At 43.4% G+C, this 20,133-nt stretch overlaps 1 protein-coding gene across 1 annotated transcript; it reads right to left on the bottom strand.

Annotated features, from left to right (window-relative positions):
* Positions 1-2,267: 2,267 nt before the first annotated feature.
* Positions 2,268-18,560, bottom strand: DLL4 (delta like canonical Notch ligand 4). The gene is made up of 11 exons (XM_030559498.1): positions 18,118-18,560; positions 17,720-17,983; positions 17,065-17,122; positions 15,720-15,989; positions 14,201-14,261; positions 13,988-14,118; positions 12,601-12,770; positions 8,739-8,958; positions 7,448-8,156; positions 6,515-6,623; positions 2,268-4,336 (listed from the first exon to the last, which is right to left on the bottom strand). The coding sequence occupies exons 1-11, from the start codon at positions 18,169-18,171 to the stop codon at positions 4,331-4,333; spliced, it is 2,052 nt and encodes a 683-aa protein (XP_030415358.1). The 5' UTR covers positions 18,172-18,560; the 3' UTR covers positions 2,268-4,330.
* Between the last annotated feature and the right edge of the window lie 1,573 nt (positions 18,561-20,133).

Genomic DNA, 20,133 nt, shown 5'->3' with positions numbered 1-20,133 from the left:
TAGGGCTCATGTTACAGGCCCCCTGCCTGGAGCTGAAGCCCTTGGACTTTGGCTTTAGCTCCTCCCTCCCCCCAAGATGGCAGGGCTCAGATAAGCTCAGATTTCGGTCCCTCAACCTGAGGTCATATAGTAATTTTTATCATCAGAATGGGGTGACGGCACAATAAAGTTTAAGAACCCCTGATATAGCGTTTTCATCCTGAAACATCTCAAAGTGCCTCAAAACTATATCCAATACAACTATGATGCAGCCATATCTTAGGGACTGGAGTAAACAGCCTGGGCACAGCACTCTCTACGGAAGGTTGTGGTAGGGGTGGGGAATTTTTGGCCAAAGACATCAGGTTAAATCCTGGTCATATTGTGTATTCAGTCCACACGTTTTCAATTTATTTGGTAATGTCTGTGTACATGTGCATGGATTCATATGAATTTTTTTCCTTCTTGTCCATTGTGGATGCATGCACCACACTTGTTTCACCTGTGTAGGATCTGTGAGCGACTCTGGGACATGTACATGCAATTTTCCTTTTGAGCTGATGCATGTCTTTTTCATCTTTCCTGTGTGGGTATGCCCAAAAGCATGTGCTGTGCCTATTTTACCACTTGGAGCTACATAATCTGTTCCATGGTTTTAATGGCTTCAGCTCCCTCCAGCTTACAGATATTATTTCCTGTTTCATTTTGAGCAGGCAAAACTAGGTCTTGTTGGTCTTTGCATTGCTGCTTGCCTAGTGCTGTAGGAAGAGCTCTCTGGCTATTTTCCTGTTTGATTTTGTGTGTGTTTTGTTTTAAGCAGGACAGAGTGCATGTGTGTATGTAATCCGTGTGTTCAATTAAGAGAGGCATCTGTTGGGTTTATTTCACATTGCCAAGGAAGGGTTGCAAGCCGAGAACAGCTGCTCAGCTTTTCGTCAATGGCTTGTTTTTCATTATTTGCCCTACAAGGTGAATGTTTGTTTGGGGATAGGAGACAGCTTTTTATTTCTGTTTTCCATCTTGAATGTTTTTAAGTGGTAGCCAAGAAAATTGATTAGTATTTAAAAGCTACTTCTGCTCTTCAGTTCCTTGCTTAGTAAGAGACACAAATCAAACCACTCAATAATAGCATTGCTATACATTAAGGGTCTTTCTGTATTTGTTTTATCAATAGTTACTTGCAGTGGTTTAATGATGGTAAAAATTTTGTGATAATGGACATTGTAGTTTAAAAACATACATATATATTTTAAAAGTTTTTAAACAGTCAGTTGGAATAAAATTTAATATGCTTTTTGGCACTTGTAACTAAGAGAGAAGCAACTTTTTCCTGTTCCTGTTGTTACAATTTGTTTATGCACGTAGTATAGATGCACTACTGCCAAACTTGTATGCTGCAGTAAGAGATTCAGTTACCTACATGTAAATAATATATATGTTCAAAGGTCTTTAACCATGTCAGCATTATCTCACACAAGTTCCCTCCACTGCTTGCTGAAGCTTCCTCTGCGAGGGCCTTGGATATCCTAAGAAGATAGTGATGCTGTTGGAGCAGAAGGATCTGGGAAATATACCATCTGGAAGCAGAGGCCCACCATACAGCTCCCAAGAGATCTGTGATGTTGTTGGGAGAAAGGGGCATGAAACTCTGCAGGGGAGGGACAAACCTATTCCCAATTAAACTTGCAGGAATAAATTCTGTAAGTTCAAACTTGTGGATGCTATGCAAGAATAAACTGCAGAGGACAAGATTTAGTTCTTACTCAAAGAGTTTCTGAAAAAAATGTGTTACTGATCTACCGTGATTAATTCTTACCTGTAAGTACACTGCAAACCTTACTAAAGAGTTAATTTTGTAAGAAGTTTGTATAGGGATGTCAAAGTTTAGAGGAAATGCACAATAGCAACTTTTCTGTCAGCTCAGTTCCATACTGCAACCTCTCTGCTGTCAGTTAATAGTCAAAGTGGGATAACAGCAAGTCTGCTTAAGATGTAAATTTGGGGTGGATGTGGTGAGCTGACAGTCACACTTGCTTCTGGGACAAGGAGTTACCCTGTATATCAAGGGTCAGCAACCTTTCAGAAGTGCTGTGCCAAGTCTTCATTTATTCACTCTAATTTAAGGTTTTGCGTGCCAGTAGTACATTGTAATGTTTTTAGAAGGTCTCTTTCTGTAAGTCTATAATATACAACTAAACTATTCTTGTATGTAAAGTAAAGAAGATTTTTAAAATGTTTAAGAAGCTTCATTTAAAATTAAATTAAAATGCAGAGCCCTCCAGACCGGTGTCCAGGACCCAGGCAGTGAGAATGCCACTGAAAATCAGCTTGCGTGCCACCTTTGGCATGCATGACCTAGGTTGCCTACACCTACTGTATATCATAGGATCATGAAATCTGAGGGTAAAAAGACAAATCACATAAACTTCATAGTGGCAGAAAGGTAGTTTCAGTGTTTGAAAAAAAAATAAAATTCAAACTTTATCACATTAAAAACATTACATGAGAAGTAAACATATTTACACTTCTGGTTTGATTATAAATATACATTATATACAAAATAATGTTATAAAATGTAGAAAGTTCAGTGCTTCTGATTTTTTAAATTACTGAAATACTAGACTTCAAAATAAACTACAAACAGACAAACTAAAATCCATATTATTGATTTCTGAAGGTCATCTTCAAAATGATCTCTGTGGTCAGAGCAAAAGGTCAGTAGTGGACATTAGGACGGGACCTTGCCTGAACAGTTCAAGGCAGCAGATGGTTTAGTCCAATACTAGGATTTACAAGGTCAGGAACAGTAGTAGATAGCATAGTCCCAGGCTTCCTTGTATGGGATCTTGTTTCCTCCCTCCCCATTCCGCCCCACCTCGCAGTTTTCTTATCACTACAATATGTCACAGCACTTTCCACTTGGCTGTCAAATATTATTGCTGTAAATGTATATATAAGATAGACTATGTGCACTGAACCTACCAGTTCAGAACTGCACCTCTGCATTCAAGGAGTAGTTTCCCCATTTCCCTGTTACTGTGGGCAGGAGTGAAACAAAGAGGACAAGCCTAGAGCCTTCAAATTATATTCTGAGTCTGTCCTTAAAGAGGGCCTCTCAGATGCTGCTTCTCTGTTGGGCATTTGGAACAGGGGTGAAAGGACTGTGTGAGGGGAGAAGAGGTGGTTTCTACAATAGGGAAGTAAAGGATAGGGAAATAAACCCCTCCCTCTCCTTTGAAAAGTAACAGCTAGGACTTTGAGACTATTTGCAGTTGAAGGTGGCACCTGATTCAGAATCAAAACACTAAATCCCAAGTCCTTGCCAAAAAAAAATAAAAAAAAAAGTTGTCAGAAGAAAAACTTCACTTCTATTCACAATCATTGGTAGTGCAAAGGGCATAAAAAGAGCTGAGATAGCTCAGCATGTGTAGGTTCCAGTAGCTGATTGAGTTGAAACGCATTTGTAAGGCCTTCAGTTAGGGCTGGTATTATGTTTCTCCTCATATCGCGGGGAAAGAGGCAACAAACATTCATTACACAAACCCCTTCTCAACAGTTTAGATTTGGAAAAGTCCGCTATCATTTCAGGGATGGAACTGTGTCCCAAATAACTGCTCAAGTCCAAAGTTCTCCAAAGCAACACCAAATGAGAGAAACAAATTCAGTATCCCTCTTCCCCATACCCGTTAAATTGCCTGAAATAAATGCAGCTGGAGCCAAGAAGATGTAAATAAATGAGCAGCAGGAAGTGTCAACCACCCCTGCCCAATACTGGTCAGGTACTGCAAAAGAAGGCAGTCAAGTCTCTGTTTGGGCTCCCTAGATTCTGACACTTTTTAGGCACTTTTAAAACTAGGAAAGAAATTGGGGTCTTATTTATTCTGTATCCAATACATTGCTATGCAGATATCTTTTTCTTCATGCATGTTTTCCACGGCAACATCTGCACATATAATTGATAGTCAAGTGCCTTCTGGTCCAACTGGAATCTCTCAGAGTTAGAGTTTGGAAAGCCACAGGTCTGTCCCGAGGAACTGGCCTCTATCATTTAAAAAGCTAGTCAAAACAACATATTTTTCATTCTTCTCTCCTCTGCCCCCTCCCTCTTCTATAGCCAATTAAATTCCTTTTATCAAATGTCAAACAAGGACACTAAAAACAAAAAAGGTGTATTGCATCTTTCGGTAAATTCACAGTCTGTCCAGTTTACCCAGTTACAGCCTCCTCCTGAGAGCAGCAAGTTGCATATAATTAAAAAAATCCAATCCAGTTCTGAATTGTAAACAATGCAACAAACGTCCATCTCCTGGCATCACCAAATCTGAGGTGCATACAAACTGACCCTTCAGTCTTATACCTGTCAGGAAATAAAATAATTTAAAAAAGGATTGAGAAGAAGGCAACGCGTAGAATATTGTAGATTGTAAATAAAACAAGCAAATCAATAAACCAAGTACATCCAAATCAAACTAATTGAAGCCAGAGCTTTCTGCAGCTTAATAATCAGTACCCAGGGGATGAGGCTCTCTCACTGACTCCCACAAGTCAGAGAATCACTAGCTAACAGCTCTGCCCTATTTCAAGTAGCTTCATTTTCTACAAGTGAATTAGCTGGTTTGAATGCAAGTTAATTTTGACCTAGATTTTCAAATCCAGCTGCCTAAAGTCAGGTTTCCAAACCCAAATTTGCTTGACTTTCGAAAGAGCTAAGAATCATCAGGCAGCACTCTTGAAAACCAAGCCACTTTTATTTAAATGCCAAATATGGATTTAGGAGCTTAATTTTAGGCAGCCAGGTATGAAAACATTAGGGGAGATTTTCAAAGGTACATATAGCAAGTAGGGCCTAACTCCCACTGATTGTTAGTAGGAATTAGGCACCTAACTGCCATGTGCACCTTTGAAAATCTTTCCATTAGCCCTAAGCTTTCTATTTTATCTGATTTCTATTCCCACTATTTTTCAGCTTGCCTTTTAAGTAGGAATCTTAGAGGAGCTAGAATTCTGTTGTACTGAGTGTTAATGCCACAGCAGGTTTCTCCTCCTCTGGGCCCTCTGAATCTGCAGTACCAAACTGGACAAATAAGCAGAAAAGTAGAAATAGAGCAAACTCAATTCAAGGTATTTCTTCAGATAAGAAAGCCACCAGTTGGCATTAAATTACCCTTAACTTCTCATTGGGCCTTTTTCCAAATGGTTGTTAGTCCCTCAGTAAATATTCAGTTCTTTAACAGCTTTTGTTTAAATTCTCAATCCTACCCCACGCTGAACTCTTCCAGTAGAGGTCTGTTTCTATATTGTCCCATGGCCTCTCAGGCCTTGGCTACACTCACACTTTACAGCGCTGCAGCTGGGGTGTGAAAAAACACCCCCCTGAGCGCTGCAAGATACAGCACTGTAAAGCGTCAGTGTAATCAGGGCAGCAGCGCTGGGAGCGCGGCTCCCAGCGCTGCACGCTACACCCGTAAGGGATGTGGTTTACATGCAGCGCTGGGAGAGCTCTCTCCCAGCGCTGCCGCTCTGACTACACTCACACTTCAAAGTGCTGCCACAGCAGCGCTCCCGCAGTGCTGCCAGGGCAGCGCTTTGAAATTCCAAATGTAGCCATACCCTCAGATAACACATCAAAATCTACACAAGTAAAGGGATCCCACGTGGCAAGGGATTTAAGTGCCCTTCCGTTACTTGTCTACACTAGCACACAAAATCGGCACTGCTGCCATTGATGCAGTAGCATCGATTTAGCAGGTCTTGTGAAGATGTGATAAGTTGATGGCTGTCCTTCACCTCCTCGAGAGGCGGAAGGTAAGTAAATCGGTGGGAGAGCATCTTCCCGTCAACATAGTGCCGTGTGGACAGCGCTTTAAATCGATGTAAGCTACGTTGCTCGGGGGGGTGCTTTTTTCACACCCCTGAGTGACATGACTTACATTGACTTAAGCGGTAGTGTAGACCAGGACTCACAGTATTCTTCCTGGTGCTTATTCACCTATCTTACATCTACTCATGGAACTCCATGGCTATATCTGTGTTCCCACAGAACAGATACCACCCATGGATTATTCTCTTATGTCCTCTTGCTGTTGGGGGGACTCTCCTAGCTTTATGTCTGTGGCCTAGGATCTATCACTTTTTTATTTTGTGGACCATGTATATAAGAAAGTAATCTTACTGCCCCACTACCTCCACTCATTAAAAACTTTTATGATCTGATTTTCTCTAGTGCTGGGCTCCCATTGACTTCACTTCTGAGCTTAGCACCGCTGAAAGAAATAAGCTAGATTACTTCCCATATCTCCCCTCTGGATTTTCTGTTTGTTCTGGTGCTCCTGTGGGCCACCAGAAAGAGTTCCATGTACCACTGATGGTCCGCCAATCATAGCCTTTGATCATAGTACAGATGAAAACCAGAGGGTGCTTGAAATCCCTGCAATACAATTGCCACCCTTTCAGAGTTCAGTTTTGAAAGATGTCTTGCCCGGTCACTCTGAATCAATGACTGCCTAGGTAGAGTCTCAGGGAACTGTGCACTTACCTCTGTGGCTATGACGCACTCGTTCCGCTCCTCTGTTATCACAAAGACAGACTGGTACATAGAATCCCTTGGAGAGCATATTGCTGATATCCTACATTCTGGCTTTTCACTAAGGGGGAGACAGAGACAACATAAAAATCTAAGGACTCTGAAGATAATAAAATCCCTTATAAAGGTCTTCTAGAAATATCCGTAGGAGAAATGGGAAGCTAGAGGATGAATGGGAAGGGGAAGATGGGTAAAAAGATGAGGTAATACCCTGAATCAAGTAACAATCTTTGTTTCAGGTGTTCTCTACAATCAGCAGGAGGTTACAATTGAAAAGAGGATTCTGTCCTGCTATACTTCCACTGTGCTCTATCTAATAATTTACTACTCCGCTCCATCTCCTGTCCCTTTTCATTTCCTGCAATGTCAGCATTACAATGCAGCGTTTAAATCACATGTGAAATCCAAGTGAGAGATTTGTACATATATCAAAAGAATGAGCCAATGGAAACCCATCTCTCTCTCTCTTTGGCTGGAATATGGCTCTTATTCCAACCCACCCACTCCCACAAACCAGGATGTTCTTGAGAAGCCTGTCCTAATCTTTACATTATTAAGATCTGAAATAATTATTTTTAATCTCAATATAGATCTGTTCTAGTCTCTCCATCAGCTAGTTGGGAAGGAAAGACTCTACTTATTTTCATGAGTGGACTGACTGCCAATCCCCTCCATTACCCATGCTGGCCGCATCCTGGGTAGAAACAGAGTTTAATTGACAGGCACTCATGCTCCAATCTGAAGATTCCCCTCCCCACCCCACCTATCATCTATTTCCCCTCCCGCCCACACACTTCTGCTCCCTGAATGAAAAACTGCCTTTTATCTCATATGCACCTTGGACAGATGTGGCTTAACAATTACTGGGGGAAACTGCACTCTTACCTGTATAATCGGAGAGGAGGCTTCTCTCCTAAACACTTTTCACTTTTATAATATTTATCTTCCTGTGTCCCTCTGCTTGGCAGATCCTTTACCAGATTATAGTCCAATATATGGTTCTTAGGTTTGTAGTTTGACTTTTCCAGCCCACAGTCCACCTCTAGGTCTTTATTTTTATTGGTGTTTTTGAGCTGGGAAGCTGGAATAAGGTTGTCCCTCTGGAAATCAGATAGATTGTTCATTGTCTCCAAGTCCTGCTCTGGGTGCCTCCGCATCTGTCTGAGGACCATAGCTATCATGGAGAATAATACAAGCAAAGCCACCAGTCCCACACCCATGGATATAGCTATCCAGTGAACAGGTTTAGGAGGATATGGAACGGGCACCGTATAAACCGGGAACTCACAATGGCTGCCCATGAAGCCATAAGGACAGCTACAAAGAAAGTTAGCATTATAACGTCCACCATAGCACGTGGCCCCATTCTGGCATGGCCCAGAGGCACATTCATCTCTGGTTTTAATGTCACAGTTCCTGCCAGTGTAGCCTGGCAAGCAGGTGCAGGTATAGTCATTGATCAGGTCATGACAAGAGCCCCCATTGGAACATGGATTCCTGGCACACTCGTTGATATTTATCTCACACTTCTGACCAGAGAAACCAGCACGGCAGCGACACACACGGAGTTGACCCAAATCAAAGCAATGACCACCTGGAAAAAAATACAATAAAAAGTTTAGTCAGCAATGGATGTCATCCTGAACACTAAGTCACTTCCTCGGTAAGTAATTCATATTACTACAACAGGAGGGAAATAGTTTTATATAAACATAACATGCAAAGCTCTACAAGTTGCCTAATCATGCTATTGTGATTTATAATCATATCCTTTTAATATAATGTATGCAATGTAGCCATGTTGGTCCCAGGATAATAGAGAAATAAGGTGGTTGATGCAATCTCTCTCACCAAAAGAATTTGGTCCAATACAAGATATTACCTCATCCACCTTGTCCCTTTAATATATAGGTAGTTTAATTTAGTCTGCACACGTATCCCCTTTCCTCCTTCCCTTGATAAATCTCCTGCAATCTCTAATGCACTGGTAATTTACGTACAATAAAACAGTGTTAGTTCCTTTGTGCGGCCAGGATAGGAAGTGAATATATAACCGGAGAGGTAGGCTGATAACACAGAGGAAAGGCTAGAGATCAAATTAAAGATGTCTATCACTTTAGCACTGAAAGTGTGAAGGATCAAGAGATACACAGGATCTCCTCATGGGAAGACTTACCATTTGCACAAGGGTTGCTTGTACATCTATCCACTTTCTTTTCACAGTTAGATCCTGTAAAGCCGAGAGGGCAACGGCAAGTGTAGCTGGCCCCTTGGTCCTTTTCCAAGCATGTGCCACCATTAAAACAAGGTGAGTCAACACAAGTCAAGGCACTATGCTCACAGTGAGCACCATAGTATCCAGGGGGGCATAGGCAATGGTAGCCATTCTCCATATCCTGCAAAATTAAAAACTTAACATTGGACTTTTGCTATTCGACTCTATTCAAAGGCAGTTACTCTCGTGTATCCTCCGTTGATCAACAGCAAACTTTCTTCCATCCCTCCTCATCTACCTGATGGGAATGTATTGTTCTCTGCAGCCAGTGAAGTATTTAGAGAAAAAAATGCAGATGGGACTCAGAAGGATTAAGTCACTAGACAGCAGGGTGGATTTGATTTAAATCAAATTGATTTAAATCATGATTTATATCACTAGTCAGGAAGACTATTTAATCATGGATTTCTACATAAAAGCGCATTCTTGTTGGTTGTTATAACCTTAATACATATTCTTCACAACTCAGAAATAGATGTAGGTTTCATTTTTAGAAGGTACACACTATACATTTTTAAATGATTTATTTTGAAAACTTTTCAGGTTAATTTTACAGCTATATCAGAAAATGAATGATTCTTTGGTTATTTCATTTACCAAAAGTAATTGAAGCAGATATTTATGAAGTCATTGAGAGGTGAACTATCTCCAATTCAATAGGTTAATCATTAATATTTGGAGGATTTTCTTGCCATGCTGTATTAGGAGGAGAACATCACCAGACAGACGTTTAAATTGTTTTATTTAACTAAACAACAACTTTATGTATTCTGGATTTTTTTCACCAGCAAAACATATATTTTAACAAAACAAGCATATGAATTTTTGAATTTAGTTAAACATACAAGTTTTTTTAAATCAGGTTTGTTTTGTTAAAATTGTTTTTAACTAAAATAGTTAAATTAATTAAAAAAAATTAAATCGACTGTCAGCCAGGTCAACATGAGAAACTTAAAATATTGAATTCTGCAGATAACTCAGTTGTCTTCACCTTCATTTTCCTGTTTGTTCATAATCTGGAAAAGAAAAACAAGCTGTCCTGCTTTTTCAGGTCCCAAACGATTTCTCAGTTTAAAATGAATTCGTCCAAAGGAAGAAAATATTCCTTCTACACCGGCAGAAGATGCTACTGCTGTTAAAAGTGAGATTATCACTTCAACAGTCTTTGAATCCAAGTGCTTAAGTGACTTCCACCAGTTCACTGGTGCGACTTTCTTTAAATCATCATCAGCAAACATATATTTCTTGAATGGTTCTTATTCCCAAACTGGGTCTCTTTTACGGCCTGCTGCCATTATAGGTTTTCCTTTCTAATGAGAGAATGGTTTGGTAGATCTCAAATCAATGAGAAAGACCTCAAGACTTCTGGCATATGCTGCTCAAACAGTTTCACTTTTGTTTCTACTGTCTGTCCCTCCCTTCTCACATTTATCTTCAGACTTCTCCTCCTTATCCAGATCTATTCCGCCCCAACAATCTTCTATTCATTGAACTTTTTGAAAGTTTGCACCTTTAGAGAGAGGAAAGGGATTGACTCTGTGTACACAGATTTGCAGAGGGACAAATTTGTTGAGGTCTGTTATTTCTCACCTCTCTATATTATTTATTTATTTGTTTGTTTGTTTGTTTAAAAACATTTTTGCTGTTAACAAGCATGTTATCTCTGGAGACACAAATCCACAGTCTGAGAACTGCAAAACTAAGCATCTCTGATGGTATCTTCAAGACCAGAGATGGACAAACTATGGCCCGCGGGCCACATCTGGCCCATGGGACTGTTCTGCCTGGCCCCTGAGCTCCTGGCCAGGGAGGTTAGCCCCCAGCCCCTCCCCCACTGTTCCCCTTCCCCTGCAGCCTCAGCTAACTGTGCTGTGAGCGCAATGCTCTGGGCAGCAAGGCTGCGAGCTCCTGGGGCACCGCAGCTGCAGAGCCTGGCCTGACCCGGTGCTCTGTGCTGTGCGCTGCGTGGCTGGCTCCAGCCAGGCGGCGTGGCTGCCTGTCCTGGTGCAGCCCGTGCCACCAACCACTGGTGCTCCAGGCAGAGCAGTAAGGGGGTAGGGAAAGGTGGAGGGGGGTTGGATAGAAGGCAATGGGGTGGTCAAGGGCTGCGGGTGTGGATGGGGTAGGGAACTGGGGGGTTGAATGTGGGGCAGGGGTTCTGAGGGCGGTCAGGGAGAAGGGTTGGTTGGATTGGGCATGAGATGGTGGGGGGCAGTCAGGGGCAAGAGTTTCGGGGGAGGTCAGGGGACAGGGTGAAGGGGTGGTTGGATGGGGCACGGGTCCCGGGGGGGAGAAGTCAGGAAGGAGGGGGAGTTGGATGGGGTGACGGGGCAGTTAGGGGCGGTGGTCCGGGGGTGGTCAGGGAACAGACAGCAGGGGGCCATCAGGTGGCGAGAAGCGGCGGGGGGGGTTAGATAAGGGGCAGGGGCCGGACCACGCCTGGCTGTTTGGGGAGGCACAGACTCCCCTAACAGGCCCGCCATACAATTTTTGAAACCAGATGCAGCCCTCAGGCCAAAAAAAAGTTTGTCTGCCCCTGTTCTAGACTGAGCACTGAGTCCCAATGGGTAGATAGAAAGATTAACCTAAATAATCTGTACAGAAGCCCCTGGAACCCCATAAAATTGGGTCCCTAATCCATGAAGTATTGGAACCCCTTTACAAAACTTTTCTTAAACATTACATGAATATATTGTCTCATACTATAGAATTGGAATTTATAATCCCTATTCCATGATGATACCTTTGAGCTATAATTTATCTTAATTAAAACTATCTTTAGATGTTTTTTCCCTCAAAAAGCATTTCATTAAAAAAAATCACATTTAAATAAAAAATCCAATTTTTATAAATTTTTTAAAAATAAGTGATTTTTATGCACCCTGCTAGACAGCCACGTTCAGAGTAGGGGTACTCACTGAATTAGTCAAGCTGAGCAGGTGCAACTGTGGGATCCAAATGGCCAGCTAAATAAAGACACTACTAACTTTACCACTATCTATTTAATAGGATCCCCAAGGCCCTCTTAGGCCTGCACTGTGTGGGGTATCTGATAACACAGTTGCAAGCTGCCCATTCATCCTCTGCACGGTAAGCTCATTTTGCTACTCTATGAAGAGACCCACCTGTTAACCGTAATGAAACCCTCTGCTATTTCTGAGTGTGATCCTTGTGAGCCCTTGTGGGTGAACAGCGGGGCTTAATGCACTGGCTTCAGGCAGAATATACAGAGCACATTTGATATCCATGATCTATTGTTCTTTTTCAACGGGTAAAATTAATGACTGAATGGTTCTGCAAATATTTTTAAACACTAGACAGCAGAATGCTCTAAAATGCATAAGCTTGTACAGAAGTTTTAATAGATCAGCTTCATATTGTATGATATTATACTCCTCTAGTGTAATGTAGGTTTACTCCTTTATTGATGGCTAAAAAGGTTTTAGTGCATTTCTGTGTGCATTTTGGTTTGAGGAAGTTTATTTTTTATATTTATTCTCTTACTAGGCCAGCATCTTGCATGGATTTCATAATGGGCTCCCCAGCAAGGCTCAGTTGACTAGTTTTGATCTAGGCAATACTCTCTTCCTATAGTAAACTTCTTCCCCTGACACTTCCAGGAAAGGGTTCAGTATGTTAACTGAGAGCGTTAGCAATGGACCTGTCAGCTATCAGATTCCCAGTGTGTTGTTACCAAGCCATTTTTTAAAAGGTATACTTGAGTTTGTTTCAGACTGGTTTCACATTTAAAATTAGCTCTTACCGTGCAACTACCACCATTCCTACAGGGGTTGCTGTCACACTCGCTGATTTCATGTTCACAGTCAACGCCGGTGAAACCAGGTTTGCATGAACATGTGTAACTGCCTTGGCCTGTGTTCAGACAAGTAGCTCCATTTTTGCATGGTTTGTGGTGGGTGCAGTAGTTGAGATCTGCAAAGACAAATGTTAGAGTTTTTGACAACCTAATAGAACCCACTCATTTGTCAAAATATGACAGCACAAAAAATGAAAACAAACATTTTAGCCAGCAAAAAAAAAATAGTTTCAGCTAAGAGTTTTCATTTTGTTGTCAGCAGAATGAATACAGATTATTTAACTCTCCAAATAACCAATAAATCTGTTATTTCTCCCATCACAGTATATCTAAGCTCCGAAATGTGGAAGACCTGGCAAACCTTTAACTATATAAGTGCCTTAGTATACTCTCCTTTGTGTGTGTACAAACCCATTAGCCTTAATGGGATTTAGATGTGCACTTATCAAGTTGAAAAGTGTACATCCTGTGAAAGACAACACATGCCTTGACAAACTTAACAATAAGCCTTGCCTTATTCACACTTAACAACCTAACCATATCACAACCATCTCTGCAGCTATTTACATTGTTTCACAACCATAGTTTATGATCTCAGTTTCAGCAATATAACTATAGCCTTGAGGACACATTCAGCTGGCTAAAGTTCAGCGATTCAATGGGTGAGCAAGTAAAGTGGTCTGATATCCCTTACAACAGAACCTCTGCTTTTCAATCTTGCTCTATGAGTTTTCTCACCCACTCCAGACTCATCATGAGTTTACTTCCTCATGTGTAGAAATAAGGAAGGCTCAAATGGCCGTGTTTACGTCAGTTGGAGTTAGTAAACTGCTTTATTTCTACTAATAAATAGCTGAACTTACAGTTCTTGTTTGAACAAGCAAAAAGACTGCATATTCAGCATTTCAATCAGTTTTTAAAGAAAAAGCCACAGTTAAAAATGTTAATTTGTGTTTTCATGTATACTATTAATAGAGTTAGTATGACGGAGACTTTCAACAAATTGTTGCCTATTGACATTTCACTGGAAGAGATTTATTCCAGATGCTCTGAGTTAGGGCTTGTCTACACAAACAATTAGTTCAAGGCAAGCTAGTGTGAATCTATCCTGCACTAACTAACCTGCTGTGGAGTAACTGTCCATAAGCACCCTGCTGAGACACATTAACAATTGGTTAGAGCACTCTAATTTTTTCAAAGGATTAGAGCAGTCTACAAGCAGGCTAGTGGGGGCAGGGAGGCAGATTCACACCCCAGCTTGCAGCGAATTAAATGTTTGTGTAGACAAGCCTTAACATTTCTTAGCTCAGTACCATCAAATACACAAACTAACCTTGGTCACAGAAGAGGCCACCCCAGCCTTCATCACATATGCACTGCCACTGTGTTTTACAAGTCCCGTGGCGACAGCCTATATGAGGAATGCACTCATCACAATAACGGCCTTGCCAGCCAGGACGACAGCTAGAAAAAAATTTTAAAATGTTAATTACAATAAAAGGTTAAAGTTGCTGTCAAGTTCAGTTTGAGATCATCATCTACTCACATGCACTCTCCTGGCTTGTTGCAATATCCATTTTGCTCAGTACAACCAGACAGACAGATGGCTATATTAAAAAAAAAAACACAAAAAGCAGATTTAAAAACATCTGGCAATATAGTTTACACTTAAAAATCACTTTTTAATAAATATATTGAAACCTACAACACACTTTAAAACTTTCATTTAAAAATTCAGATCATAGGCAGGAAGAAGTGAACCAGAGAAAGCCAGCATTTGCTGTGAACAGAGGTGTCCTTTAGTTTTTCTGTTTATACAACAAACATGGCCTCCTGCTTCTCTAAGCTTGAGAAAAAAATAAGAGGTGGCCTGCCATCTCAGGATTGCACTACCACTGATGCCTCTCCTCTGGGGGTAGCAGTGGTGAAAGTATGAGCATGGGCAAGTAGCTGTCATTTGAACTCAGAATATAAATGCCATAGTGGTTAAAACGTTGCTATCCTGTCTACCCTAGCTCTCACCATTGCTACCACCTGTGGAATTGCACCAGAAGTACCAAGAAGCTGAAAGTTTTGAGGGGGAGGAGGGAAGCCACTGTAGCCAAGGCCTCACTGGGCACAATGTCTTTTTCTTTCCAGTGCTGTGAGCCTAGGGGGTCAGTGTGAGGCCGGGCTCCGTGTAGCTCTACTATTTAACTGTGTAAAGGGGGTTGGGAACACGACCTGTTTGTTAGGCCTTGGCTAGAACTAGGGAAAAAAAGGTTTGTTCTCATCAACTGCTAGGGCTAAGGCAGGGCCAGGGCCAGGGGTTAAGTCCCAGTGAAGACAAGGCAGTGCATGAGATACTCTTTAGCTCCTAGCCCTGCCAGCACGCGTGCGAACTACCCTTGTCTTCACTAGGCTCTCCCTGGACTCTGTTATGGGGGGCTAGGGAGGCTTGGCAGGATCACCCCCTTTCCCCAGTCAGCATCCCCTGTAGGGGCGGGCTGGCCGCTGGAAAGAGGCGCTAACAGCCGCAGGAGCCTGCGGTCACCCCGCGGATTTCCCCAGTGTGCGGGGCTGGGTGACCAGGGGGCATTGGCAAAGCCGCTCAGCACCGGGGAGGGCGCGCTGTGGCCGCCCTGGGAGGTGAATCACCGGCCCCAGGGGGTTCGCGGCTGGGAAGAGGCTGCAGGGGCGAGCCCGGGGTTAGGGGGAGGCGGCTCGCGCTCGCGCTCGCTCGCCCCCGCCACGAGCACTTCCAGCCCCCGCCCCGCCACTACTCCCTGTGGCGCCGGCACACGGCAGAGCCACGCGCTCCGAGCTCGCAGCCTGTTGGCTCCAGCGCGCGCCCTTTGCTCCCTGCAGCCTCCGCAGCTGCGCTGGAGGGCGAGGCTAACCGCCTTCCCCGCCCCCAGGCGCTGGCACGCGCCGCCTTCAGCTTTACCGCCTATGGGCAGCCTGGCAACAGGCGCGAGGCGGCAGCGGCTGCCCGCGCGACAGCCCCGCCCCTCGGGTGGGGCCGATAGGGCTCCTGGAAGGGAGCGCTGTGGAAGTGCGGGGGAGCGGCGGGTGGTGTCACTTACGCTCGGTGCAGTACTCGCCGGTCCAGCCCGGCAGGCAGGCCAGGCTGCCGTCCGCCTCGCACACGTAGTGGCCGAAGGGGTCGTCGCGGCGCTTGCAGAGGCGGGAGCAGCTGTCCCCGTAGTAGTGCTCGCTGCAGATCACCCGGTAGGAGAAGCGCAGCTGGGTCTGCGAGCTGCTCTGCACGTCCTGGGACCAGTTCTCGCCCACCGCCAGCGGCCGCTGGATCGCCACCTGACTGATCAGCCACTCCTCGGCCGGGGCCCGGGAACCTGCGGCACGCACACAGCTCGGGCTCAGTGCTGCTGCGAGACACAGCCCCCTCCAGCTCCCCCGCACTGCAGCCCAGAGCCAGTGCCACTCCACCGCGCATCTCATTGCCCTCCCAGTGATGTGCCCTGACTCTATGCTACATCCCACAGTGGCACCTCCCCAACCAGTGCCACCCACAACTGCTCAGCGCAGCTAGTGAGACCACTTAGGCTAAAGATCAAAATGTTAAAGAGTTCTAAAAACTAAACAATGCACGTTACTTTATCGACGCAAGGGCACCGATCCTGATCCCAGTGATAGCATTACTATTTTTCCATTTAAATGAAAAAAGGACCAAGGTCGGGCCCGGAAACAGTGTATTATTCATAGCAACACGTAAACATCGCTGTATTGTTTACGTCAGATAAAGGGATAATAACTGGAGGGACAATTTCAAAGAAGCACGGTGCATTCTGCCATTTGTTTGCATGCGATAGGGGAAAAAAGGCACACGCCATGTGCTAATGCAAAGCATACCAGTGTGGAGTTCAGGAACAGCACTTCAGCTATTGTCTCTAGTATCAGTGATTATTAATCATGAACCTAAGAGGCTTTGCAGAAAGCTTTTCAAAGTGAGAACAGTTGTGCTGTTGAAATATCCTTTTCCTCTATGTCAGAAAAACATCCCAAAGCCATTATTTCTTTTCCAAAGGGCGGAATTTGAAAAAGGTGTAAAATACAGGAAAAGGCAGTCATGACTTTTTGGCAGCCTTGTAGTTTTCTCACCAAAGAGCTCCTTTCTTTCCCACGCCAAAAATAAACTGGAGGAAACGCAATTGTGTTGGAGATTAGGTAGGGGACAAAATCAAAGCAAACCTGATGGATATCATTTAGGGAATAGCTCCCGATTGTAGGATAAAGCTAACACCGAGATTATAGTATAAACATTGGAATTCAATGAGGTCAATTTAGTTTACTTTAAAACTTTTCTAGTGACGTTGACAGGTTAACTATTTCGGATTAGTTTACAGACAAGTATCGAATTTTAGGAAACGGTCGCCCCCTCGTGATTGCTAAGTGCAGTGTCATATTCACCTTCTGGAAGGTAATTTGCAGGAGCATGCCAGGCTTCAATGATCAGTGAGAAAGTTCCCTGCGAATGGAAACAAAACATAAGTGAGAGGAAGATACAGAATTTAAGACAAGCGAGATCTTAAGTTAGATTGATCAAAAAAGGTTTTGGTCTGTCACAGAGTCTTCCTTGCAGCTGAAACAATTGGGTGAAACAAGGAAACCGTAGTGCTGCCAGGTCGGAGATATACATTTTAATTAATCTAATTGCAGATAGCATTACTTTGTCCGAGTCAATGAAACGGAGCTTCCTTAGGGTTGTTTTAATCTCTTGGGAAAACGTTTCTCGTGTCTTTCACTGACAAGGGCATTTTATTTCTGCTTTGATGGTTAGGTTTCTCTCAACCACCTTCCCCCGCGCCGCCCCCCCACGCACACACGTTTTGTTGAACGCAAATTTTCCCAGCTTGCATGTATTTACATCTCTCTTCACGTAATACCGACATCTATGCTTATAGACTGGATGCAATATTCCATCTCTTTTTTCTTTACAAGGAAGTTATGGAAATAAGTCTAAGAGCGAAAGTAGTTTGTTTTCACTATAGATTAACAGCGCACTCTGTTTAACCCTTTACCCCCCCTCCACACAATTTAAATCATGTTTAAGGTGGGATCTCACCGGCCACGTGAAGTTGAAGGGTAACTTAATGGGGCTTCCAAATCTCTCCGTTTCTTTAACGCTGAAAGAGTTTACTCCCAGGACTGGGGTGACGATGCTCCCGAAAGTACAGGAACCCGGAGAGACCACTGCCTGAAAATGCTTCAGACAGACGCGAAAGAAGGTCCTACAGTGGGGCGAACACGGTTTTCCGCTAGCCAGGGACCCCTGGCTATTCGCAAACTCCTGCAGCTCCAGTTGGAAGACGCCAGAGCCGGATACGCTCTGCACAAAGAGGAGACATACAAAAGAGCCACATCAGCGCTTACCCCAGGCTTTGCCATACAACTGGCTTCCATCACCCAATTACATTTAGGACCACTCATTCAGTGAACCCCCTTTTTTCAATGAGCGATTACCTGCTGCAAAATCATTAACAGAAACGTCAAGCCAAAGATGCGCAAAGCTGCCATCCTCCTGTTATTCAAGGCTTCACACTTTTAGTGGGAATTGGGTTTAATTTTCCTCCGATATTCCTCAATTGGTCCAAGTAAATGCTTCTTCCTTGAGACAAAAAGTCGTCACGGCAATTCAGCTAGAACACCCTGTCCTTCCAATTATTCCCCAAGCACCAGCAGAAAATGGAAGGTATAATCCAGGTGTTTAAACCATCCCCCTCTGGGAATTAATCCTGCAGCCAACGACCAAACTCTGAATGTGTTAGTCGCCTTTATAAACTCCAAAACCGAATGGATTTAGTGAGAGACGCACAGGGGGAGTGTTTAGTGTTGAACCGCTCCTCCTTCATCGGAGCTAACAGCGCTCAGTAAATGGAAAACTTGCTTCCCTTCGAGCTGTTTATATAGTTGCCTCTTGTCCTCGCAAGCTCATTATGTAAACTGTCAGTCAGACTCACGGGCGATCCCTCCCCCTTTTTCATCTTTCCTTTCTGGAAAAAGAACCAAATGTTGTGGGAGCCCTCATATCCAGAATTAATACCCTGCTGCTGCTGCACTGACCACCAAGGAGTCGCGCTGATTATTAACAAGCCAAGCATCTGTTGAGATATTTACAGCGCTCACACTGGGAGAGTTCCATCGAAAAGCAGGCGCTTTTCCAAGGAGAGAAGCTTCCAAAAGTAGCCAAACAATAGAGGCTAAAATATGAAAAATATGTTTTTTATTTTACGCTATCGCCAGTCAGCTTCAAATTCCTTCCAGAGACAAATGATCGCTAAAGACAAACATTGCACCGAGTAGTACAGCCCTTTAGTGACGAAGTTACCTGCCTTGCCTACTTGTGGTGATAGCAGGTAGAAAGTAAAAGTAAAATCGTGCTTATAAGAAACTGAAACGCTGTACATTTTGTCACCGCTCTAAACTCCTGCAATGTTGCCTTTCCCTGTCCTCCTGGATCACGCATGTTAATCTTGAGGTACACATGCCGAAGGCCTCTGGTCATCTGAATTCGCTCTTTTAGTTATTTTTAATCACAAATAAGGAAATTCACCAGACAGTCAAGAGAGGGAGCAGAAAAAACAAACAAGCAACCACAAACCTCCATTCACATTCTCTTTTGCTCTCTCAAGCTCAATTTGGTTATGTCTTTAATTTCTGCCTAACCGTTTAAAGGAGGGTCCTGTAACAGGTCACAATGCTGGCAAATCGGTTACAAAATCAAGCAAGCCATTTTGCTTCAAAAGCCTGGAATCCGTTTGCCCGCGGCCACATTCATGTTGACAAGATAAACTCAGGTGAGGGAGACTTTCAGGGAAAGTTAAATCAAACTGAAACTGGGAACATGTAAGATCAACTTGGATTATTTTAGGGACAAACCTAGCAAATCACTATAGAGTTTGTAAAACAGATTTTTAGTGGCTATCTTTGGGCTAAGAGTGTACTCTGCTAGTTGCAAGGCTGGCGTGTGCCAGTAAAGCCGCCTGATTGCAATGTGTGCTTATTGTTGGGTCGCGTGTCCCTCATTAAAGCCAAGCACAGAGAAGGCCTTTCATGTGGCTTTTTATTTCAGCTTGTTAAAAGGAGGGGGTTGGGGGAAGATAAACCTTCAGCTGTATGATAATGAGGTCTTGCCACCTTTACACCACGGCCTAGCATAAGGCTATAACCCTTTCTGCTGCAGATCACCTGTATAACAACCAGTTGGTCCAATCATTTGGAAATGTCCTATCAATCGGTGATACACTTTTATACAAAGGTGTCTCAATACAATTCGAACTCCCAAATCCACTCTCTCTCAAAAGCCCGGAACCTCGCTTATTTTGATCGGAGGAAACCGATAAATAGATGTGGGAATACGATCTAAAATGAGATTATTATTTAGCCTCATTTTTAGATTTTCATCAAGTCACTTGTTTTTAGAAGAGCTTTAGAACTTGGAATAGCAAAAGGCGGAGGGCAAGGGGGGGACAGAACTGT

Source organism: Gopherus evgoodei, chromosome 4 (genome assembly GCF_007399415.2).
Source record: "Gopherus evgoodei ecotype Sinaloan lineage chromosome 4, rGopEvg1_v1.p, whole genome shotgun sequence".
Taxonomy (NCBI): Eukaryota; Metazoa; Chordata; order Testudines; family Testudinidae; genus Gopherus; species Gopherus evgoodei.
This window is presented reverse-complemented; position numbering and strand designations above follow the sequence as displayed.